Below are 9,974 nucleotides of genomic sequence, written 5' to 3'. Positions count from 1 at the left end.
TCATTCAATGCGTTTTCTTTATTTTCAATGTGAATTATCACCCACAGATCATGAACCGTTTAACATCAGTCATTTGAAATAGCCTTATGGTAAATAATAAACAACATTTTGGCATATGTATGTTTTTGCTGATTAATTACTAGGAATGTAACAGTTGCAAGCATCTCACTATCACTATCCCCATTCATATTTAGACGCAACAGTTACAGCTACAAAAAAAATCTGAAATTAGAACAGAAGTACAGAGAGTTGTTGCCTTGGAGATGATTCCCCACCTTGTCTTGTTGCATTGGTGTAAGCTGGCAGGTTTCAGAACGTTGCAGACTGGCACATTTGCAAGTAGTTGCATGTCGCGGTTATTTGGTTTGAGCTGGTATTTATCAGAATCAGAATCAGCTTTATTTTCCAGGCACGAGGACACATACGAGGAATTTTTCTTTGGAGCATCTTTGCTCACAATGTGCTTACACATACAAAACAACCAAACAAACAAAATATACAAACTAATATATACACAATATATACATACTCTAAACAGAAATAATATAGAGGCATGAGTGCAATAACGAGTTCAATAAAAATTATTTAAATGTGGAGCATAGTGCAAAGGATACTGGGATAAATAGTATGTTGTTATATTACAATATAAACAGTATTAACATTATGAACAGTTCTGAAATAGGAAATGAGAATGATGAATAAATAACAAATAATAAGTGAGATGTGAGAATGGGAATGACGAATAATACTAAATAAGTGGAATAATAAGTGGAACCAGTAAACAGATTCTGTAGAGTGCATACATTTGCTATATTGTGGTATACATATCTGAAAAATATAATATCTTTCTCCTCTTCCCTCCTTCTTTTCCCCTGCCTTCTTCTCTCTGAATCTCTTTTTCTGCCTCCCCTTCCTTTTCTTCCTCCCTTTCTGTCTTTCTTTCAGGTATTATATGCTCCCCAGGCCAGGGATCACTTCACTGCTCCCTCCTTCATGCAGCGTGACCGCTTCAGTCGCTTCCAGCCCACCTACCCCTACCTGCATCACCAGATTGACCTACCACCCACAATCTCGCTGTCGGACGGCGAGGAGCCCCCGCCTTACCAGGGGTCTTGTACCCTGCAGCTCCGCAACCCTGAGCAGCAGATGGAGCTCAATCGTGAGTCGGTGAGAGCGCCGCCCAACCGGACCATCTACGACAGTGACTTGATCGACATCGGAGGAGGTGGAAGCCTGGGAGGGGTGGGAGGAATAGGAGGTGGTCCTAGGCCGCCAAGCATTAACTCGGGTATCAGTGCGGTCAACTCCAGCAGCCACGTGCGCATGGAGGGCCCCCCACCAGCGTACAGTGAGGTGATGGGCCACTATCCTGGCTCAGCGTTTTTTCTACACCAGCACAGCAATACCCATAGGGTGGGGGGCCCAGGGGACAGGAGCCAATCAGAAAGCACAATAGTACCTGCCAAGGCCAAGGATGGCCAACAGAAGGACCTGGTGTGAAGAAAAGAGTAGGGGGGTAGGTGGGGCCACTCACCCAAGACTATAAACTGTCTCTTAACTTCACTCCTGATCACCTCTAAGCTGTGGTCTCTCTTTCCTGTGCACTCTCTGTCTCTCTCATGTCCTCTCTCCACACTCCCATGCACAAATAAAAATCAATCTTAGCTACAACAAAACAAGGAAAGGGAGGAACCAAGAGTTAATTTTATTTCCTTTCTTTCGAACGTTCAAGTTAAAAACATACTGCTAGCACATATTAAAACGTTTGTCCGTTTTTTGTCCTCTGGGGTGACTTTTCTGTCCGGGGAACTGAGGATGATGTTTTTACTTTTTGTTTCTTTTTTGGACCGGGATCTGTGCACAAAGCGAGAACTGAGAATCAAGGACTTACAGAGAACACAATAAAACAAGAGACTCACAAACCCAAATCTTAGTGCCAAGGTTTACGAGGAGGCTAAACAAAGGGGTAAAATGACTCATTCTAACATTCAAAACACAAAAAAATAAATGTTATCTAAAAGTTGCACTATATATTTGTTGTAAAAGAGAAGAGGGAAATTATGTTATGTGATGATAACGAGGTTTGTTTTTCTCTTTTTGTTTCGTCCTTTTTCTGAATGGACTGACTGACTGAACTTTGCCTCCAAAGCTGTTTAAACAGTTGGGAGCAAAAAAAAAAAAACCACTTATTATAAGCTTATGTCCTTCTTTGAAAACAATACTTGTACCCAGCCTACAACATCTCTGTCTGCTTACACCACAGGACAGGGAGACTTAGTAAGAGAATAACATTGTACTGTTCATGTCTGTGAGAAAGAAATCTGCCTCGTGTCAGCTGCTGGGTGGACGGAACATTTCTTACTTTCTCTGGTAGTTTCTTAAAAGATTTACAGATGGATTTCACAAACCAGAGTAGTTCCCAAACTCTTAGAAAGTATATGCTCCATACTAATAAATCTGACCAGATGGTTGGATATCAAGAATAACATAACTCATAAACATATGTAACTGGCCATCCACTTTTAACCCTTTTTGACTTTGTCCCAAAATCTGAGCACCTAACACTTCTTCTTTTCTGTTTCTTGGTCAATAACCATCACCCCCACCTTCTCCTCTCACTGCTCATCTCTACATGCAAAGTTCATTCTGCTAACAGCCACACTGAACCCAAAACCCGCCAACATGACAATGAAAACACAAAACAATAAAAGAGGCTCGGCTCTCCTTCTTCACATTTCTAAAGCCACAAAAAACAAGACAACAAACAAAGTGAAGATTCCTGTCTGCATCTGCCAGCACAGTGATCAGGTTTTAAACAAAAACTATATGTGGTCAAAGTTAAAGGGCTATGGGAGAGTCCTTTTTGTAAAAGAAAGCCTTAAAAATGTAGCCTTTTTCTCTGCTCATCATTGCCTTCTACCCTGCTCTTGCGCTTTCTCTGTCTTTTAATTATTTTAGCATTAATCATCAGATCTCTTCTCGCTAACCCCCATCTCATCTTGTTAACAGTGTCTCTGGTAAACATAGTTTATCATCCCTCTCTCATCCGTGTGCAGAAAAAGATGATGCAGAGTCTGCCAAGCCCTTTAAAGTGGAGACTGGACTGGAGCCATTATTTGTGTGTGTGTGTGTGTGTGTGTGTGTGTGTGTGTGTGTGTGTGTGTGTGTGTGTGTGTGTGTGTGTGTGTGTGTGTGTGTGTGTGTGTGTGTGTGTGTGTGTGTGTGTGTGTGTGTGTGTGTGTGTGTGTGTGTGTGTGTGTGTGTGTGTGTGTGTGTGACCTTTTAATAACTCAAAAAAGCACTTAATTTTCCTTAATAATCGACTGCTTTGTTCAAGGATACGTTACTTACACTGTCCATATTAACACATTATTAACTAAACCTCAGTGTAAAAGAAAGTGTGTCACAGTCCACTCCACAGCTTCCGTTAAAGCAACACAAGGAAAACTGCAGTAGATTCCCACACCGAGTATGTACGCTAAAAATACTTTTTGTCAATGCAGTACACAAAGGAAACACAGAAGGAGTGGATGGAGGTGAGACAACTCAAGATCAACTCAAAAAAAATGTTTTAAGTACTAACTCTTTGGAAAACAAAGATTTTTTCCAAAAAACACTCTTTGATGAGGTAAGAAGATAAGGCTGGTGTTATTTCATGTTTCTTATTGTTAAGAAATCACACAAAAAGACTAAAACCTACAGTGTGTTACTTAATGTCTCAATACGACAAAGAATTCTTGACCCATAGTCCACTTTCCTGTGTTTTTCGAAACTGGTGTTTGGCATTGGACATGAATCTTCTTAGCCCAACACCAAAGGCTATATTTGAACAGAGAGAGTGCATTAGGATCTCTCCCCCAAAATAAACTACTGTTTGTAGGTGTTGGCAATTAAGAAACATTTCACTCAATGCAACAGTGCAGCTCATTTATATGTCTTTAATAGCTTGTAGACAACAATGGAGCTCTATGACACAGAGGAATAAGATTTATCAGTCTTTGATGCACACACAATACTTGTTCATGTTGGTTTGGGTCTTTTTGTGGGATTTGATGTTAATAACAAACTATAGAATATGCACGAGTTGCTTTGAATAGTGTTAAGTTGCCTAATGCATCTAGAAATATTCCTGTAGATCAATAAGAACTAAATGAAAAGGTCCTTGTGCTCAAATCTGACTTTACGCGTGTGTGTGTGTGTGTGTGTGTGTGTGTGTGTGTGTGTGTGTGTGTGTGTGTGTGTGTGTGTGTGTGTGTGTGTGTGTGTGTGTGTGTGTGTGTGTGTGTGTGTGTGTGTGTGTGTGTGTGTGTGTGTGTGTGTGTGTGTGTGTGTGTGTGTGTGAGAGACTACATTGCTGCTTCTATTGCTGCTAATATTGTTGCTACTGCTGCTTCTCATGCGCTCCCCCCTTCTACTGTCCATCCTGTCCCCTCAACTCGTCCAAAAACTAGAAATGAGAAATCTGACCATCTGCAGTCAAAAGGACAAGTATTGAGACAAAACATGGTCTTGTAAGACCTAACCTGGGCGGCTCAGTTGTGAAGAGAGATTGTCTACTTACTTTAGCCTTTGACTCTACAGACTTACTTCAAACCTTTCTTTTCTCGTGTGGTTCTGTCTGCACAGTCAAAGCTTGTAAATTGAGGATATAAAGATGAATTATGTTTTCTACAAGGTTTGCATGTGACTATTATGCGAGTATATAAGGTGCCTAATGTTCATGTTTGAGCAGACCACACCTCAGTCAAACTGCTGCTTGGAATCCTTGCAGGTGCTTTGTCTCAGACTGGTTGCCTATCTGGCAGAATGGAAAGGAAATATGTGGGAAAAGGTTAGCTAGGTTTGCCAAAAATGATAATTCCTGTCTTTTTGTTAAGTCATAGACAGATGTCACTGTGGTGACTTTCTTTCAGGAGTCTGGTCTGGGTTACTCATTCAGCTATTGAGCTCTGTTTGATGACAGACTGAATCTGACCCTGTATTGAAGTGTACAAAAAACATTTAATTCAAACTTTACATGAAGTTATAAATGTTGTGACCACAGGACCAGCGGTGTGCCTGTTTTAATGTCAGCAAAGCACCGGCTGCCTCTTTAATCTGCAGTTCTACCTTGACTATCTTTAGCATTAAAGTGCACCAGCGGTGTTTATGGGCAGCCAGCCTGCTCACTTCCATTGCGTCAGCCAGGAGTGGTCACTCTTTGCGAAGCAACTGAAACCATTTCAACCAGTAATTTGACCAGCGTGTGGAGCAGACAAAGGAACTCACTTGCACTCAAACAGCTCCCACCTTTATTGTGCCTCACTTCCAACGGTGCTTTTTTCAGTAGTCTGTCTTTCTTTCTTTGTTTGTAAGGTGCTGTATATAACTTGAATATATTATGCACATATCCTACCCAATGGGTAGAACTCACAAAATAATTTGTGAATAATGTAATATAATGTACAGACAAGATAAGAATTTTAATAAGGCAGCATCAAATTTGTAAACGCCTACAGTTAAAGTGCTTTGTCTTTTTTATGAGAAACCATGATTTGCAAATTATGCTAAAAATATGGTTGCAACACAAATACAAATTACTACTTATAATATTTTGCTATACATAATAATCTGTTATATAAAAATAGCCTCTGTGTTAAGGAACTTGTTGAGAAAGGATGTTATTTACTTGTTTACTGGATTCCTCATCTAAGAATAAGCTGTCACAGTTCTTGAAATCATTTGGGTATAGACTGGTGGTTTAATTTTCACCACAATCGACTAACAAATGTATAGTTCTATTCCACAGATCTTTTAGGAAAACAGAAATCACACACATCAGTTGCTGTTCCTGCTACATCTTCGGCCTGGCTCTGGTTGAATTTCTACTCTTTATTGTTGAACCAAAAGCCGCAGCAGTCTAGTTTGAGAGACGTGTCATATGACCACTGCACACGAGAGCCGTCAGCACTTCCAAATATGGAAACTATGTGTCTGTACTCATAGATCTTAACAACATCCTAGTTAATTTCAGCTGAAACTGTATATTTGCCAAAGTAAGTAAATCTGTGGAGCACACTCAGCATTGCAAAATATGTGGCTGGATGTTGGGCTGCGGTTAAAGCATTTTAGCTCCGTTACTGATATTTGATTGCATTAAAGTTGAACAAAAAGAGTGTAAAACATTTAAGGAAAAGAGGTCACTCCCTTTTTGGTCCAGATTGGCAACCTGCCCCAGAGGTAAAAAACTGTAATTTAACTTTTCTCATTACAATGAGAATCATTTTCTACATTACAATGTTATATGTGACACAGTATATTGAAACAAAAGTCATGTTTAATCATGCAATCAATAACCGCAGAGCATGTTCATTCTTATCTATAGACGCCACATTTTTTCTTCAAATCACCAAATAAGTGACAGTTATGTAAAATAATAATTTAAATTTGGAAAAGTCTCTATTTTAACTTTGTCTGGAGCGCCATTCCTTCTTCTTAATATAACTTTTTGTTTATTTCCTGCATTAGCTTGAAGAATTGACTGGAGCTCAGACAGAATTTTAATTGATCCACACACACCCACCCCCCCGCATTGCATTCCCTTTTTCCACCGTTCTTGACTGCTAACAACAAGTAGCTATTTTTATCCTTCCAGATTTTAATATTAATGATGAAAATAATAACAATAACGACACAGCAGTTTGGTATTCTATCTGTCTTGACAGTTACTATAGAACTCCTTCGTTCATGTGTAATGTAACATCAGTTCACTTTATTTACTAAATGAATCATCGTTCTCCCTTCCCCCTCTGTGCTGCAAGCTATATATGTATGTATGTATATATATATATGTACATACATATATACATACATATATACACACACACACGAGGTAAAATTGTTATCTATTTTTACCTCTTTCTTTAAGCAATTGTGATGTAATAGGTTTAAGCCTAAGGTCTGTTATTGCAATACTTTTACAGAAAAGAAGAAAAAAATTAAACATGTTGCTCTAAGTGCTGTGTAGTCAAAGGTTTTATGCTTGTACTTATGCTGTAGTCAAACTGCAGTGTAATGAATAAAACTTTAAAAGTGTTGTCCCTGTATTTTTTCCCTTATATAGATAATGACGTTTCAGTCATCTGTTCTGACTGATGCAGCCGAATAACGTAAGCTGGGGCACATTCAATGAACGTGTTTCCTTGGAATGGTGTAAAACGGTGTGTAACGGGCTTTGAGATGTTTTCTTTCATTTGGTCTCTTGTTTATTGGCTGGGTCACAGGTGATACCCAATCAGCAGAGACGTGTCTGTAAACTTGTGGTAATAAAAAAGCATAGAGCTTGCGCACACAACATGGTGTTCAACGTACCCCATGTTTCAGTTTTTAAAAACGTAGCATTTTTAGGCAGTATTGGATCTCTAGTTGCTATGGGATAAAGGCAGATCAGCAACTTCAAAAATTTAGCCTGGTTTCTGCAATGCTTGGTGCAGGTTAAGGCCTGATGCAGTCATAGTACACACAGTCTGAGTAGGTTAATTGGCTGCTATGATAATACTTAGATAAGGCAACTGTATTTAGATAGCACACTTCAGTAGATAAAGCGGTTCTTTTGTGGTTCCGGTGGCATGGAATTATTTTTTAATTTTGTATTTAATCTTTATTTATTCAGGAAATGTTCACTGAATTGGGCAAGAGAGCACTGATCACATTCACACAGTTGCACACATTAACACCTGGGCGGTATGTTGAGGGGGTGTTTGAGGGGGCAAGTTAGTAACAAGCATTTCTGGGACATGGATGTACACAGATGGAAAGAGAGCGAAAAGTGGGGCCCAGTTTCACAAAGGAAGTCCCCCGGCAGTCTAAACCTATGACAGCATAATTAAAGGTCCTTTGACACGCTGCTTTTTGGATGCTTTTATAGACCTTAGTGGTCCCCTAATACTGTATCGGAAGTCTCTGTCCCTAAATGAAAGAGACTTCAGATAAATGTACAAGGGAAAAGAACGAACATCCTGTTGTGCACAATGGGCCAGGAGAGAATTGTGTCTACCAATATCATCACTGGACTTGAAGTAAGTGGACTTCACGCAATGTGTTCATAATTCTGCCAGAGGCAAATACATAAAGATTCCTGTTTCAGAGAGTAACATACCCAGACAGAGAACTCTGTCAAAGTGGCCTTACCTTAGAGATAACCAAATTTCCACCATCAATGCAAGGCATTGATTTTCTGATTGGCACAAATGCACACAGAGCAATGGCAAATCGTAAACAGTGAAGGAGACGGCCCATATGCTATGAGAACATTGCTTGGATGGCCCGTTAGGAACAGGATCTAGTAATCGCATGCCCTATCATACAGTCAATAATCTACATAAGATGCTGATAGCCCAATATAACACCGACTTCAGTTAAAGGTTGTTTGAGAAAGTGAAGGAAATACCCATTGAGTACAATAGCGGATGAATTGGTCACAATGGTGAATGGACACTACAGTCTTAAGTTACCTTTCAGAGAAGATAATGCTATCCTTGCGAATAACTGTCGCATTTCTGAGCAACGTTTTCAGAGCCTGAAAAAGAAATTCAGTAGGAACCCGTCATTCAAAGAAGAATATGTCTCCTTCACGACTGACATGATCAATAAGGGATATTCAGAAAAGGTGCTAGAGGGGCAGCTCACAAGAAAAGACAGGAAGGTGTGGTACCTACCCCACCATGGGGTTTATCAGCCAAAAAAGGGAAATTAAGAGTGTTTTTTGATTTCCTTTCCATGGAAAAGCATTGAATGGAGAATCACTCAAAAGACCTGATTTAACAAACAGCCTTATAGATGTGCTCAACAGATTCCGCCAGGAGCCAATAGGTCTGATGGCAGACCTCACTGCCATGTTCCATCAAGGGAAGGTCCCAGACAGTGATGCTGACTTCCTGAGGTTTCTGTGGTGGCCTGGGGGAGACGTGTCCCAGCCTCCTGTGGAACACAGGATGACTGTCCATCTGTTTGGGGCTATGTCATCCCCCAGCTGTGCGAGTTACGCGCTTAGAACAGCAGAGGACAATAGAGAGTTCTTCAGGCTTGAGGTAATTGATACACTTCTGCATAACTTTTATGTAGATGATCTGTTGAAGTCAGTGCCCACTTTACAGGAGGCAATGCAACTCATTGCTGACGTCAACTCAGTCTGCCAAAGAGGAGGCTTTCATCTTTCACAGTTGACCACAAACAGCAGAAAAGTGTTGTCTCTCTTTCCTGTGGAAGACAAAGCAAAAGAAGATCTCAATCTTAACAAAGACAAGCTTCCAACAGAAATGGCTTTAGGTCTGCAATGGTGCACTGAGAGTGACACCTTTAACGTTCAGCCAAAACCACAGCCACTTACAAGAAGAGGAATGTTTTCAATGGTCTGGTCTGTCCTACGACCCTCTTGGTTTCCTAACCCTCTTCACATTAACAGCTAAAGTCTTGTTACAGAAGCTCTGTAACTTAAATCTAGGCTGGGATGAAGAGGCACCCCTCAGCATACATGAACAATGGTCAAAATGGACAGCTGGTTTGACTAAAATCTCAAACTTAAAAGTGCAACGATGCTTCAAGAGTAAAGAATTTGGATCAATAATGCATGCAAAGTTTCATCACTTTGCTAATGCAAGCAACCAAGAGTATGGAATTGTAAACTATGTGAGGCGGGTGAATGGCAACAACAACGTCCACGTCACTTTTGTTATGGGAAAAGGGCGTGTAGCTCCCAAGTAACAATCCCAAGGTTGGAGCTTGCCGCTGCAGGACTAGCCGCAAGAATAGACAAGCTGCTTACAACTGCACCTAGACCATTCCATGTTCTGGCCAGACTGTACATATCAAATGAACATTTCAGATTCAAGACATTTATGGCCAATCGAGTTGCAGTAATAAGACGTGCAATGAAAGGGAGTTAATTTGTTAACTTAGGTTCGGGAGCAATACCATGCCAAAACCACACCTCTAAT

The 9,974-nt window shown here is 40.3% G+C and overlaps 1 protein-coding gene across 2 annotated transcripts in view; it reads left to right on the top strand.

Moving 5' to 3' along the window:
• ldlrad4b (low density lipoprotein receptor class A domain containing 4b) overlaps positions 1–7,074 on the top strand; it is a 54,418-nt gene extending 47,344 nt beyond the window's left edge. For both annotated transcript variants that reach the window (XM_032511450.1, XM_032511449.1), the window contains one exon: positions 946–7,074. In XM_032511450.1, coding sequence (XP_032367341.1) covers positions 946–1,500 — 555 coding nt within the window. In that variant the 3' untranslated portion in view covers positions 1,501–7,074. The remainder of the gene's footprint in view (positions 1–945) is intronic.
• Positions 7,075–9,974: the final 2,900 nt, after the last annotated feature.

This window comes from Etheostoma spectabile, unplaced genomic scaffold (genome assembly GCF_008692095.1).
Source record: "Etheostoma spectabile isolate EspeVRDwgs_2016 unplaced genomic scaffold, UIUC_Espe_1.0 scaffold376, whole genome shotgun sequence".
NCBI classification, from domain to species: domain Eukaryota; kingdom Metazoa; phylum Chordata; class Actinopteri; order Perciformes; family Percidae; genus Etheostoma; species Etheostoma spectabile.
Note: the sequence above shows the minus strand (reverse complement) of the source record. Positions and strands in the feature narration are given on the sequence as shown.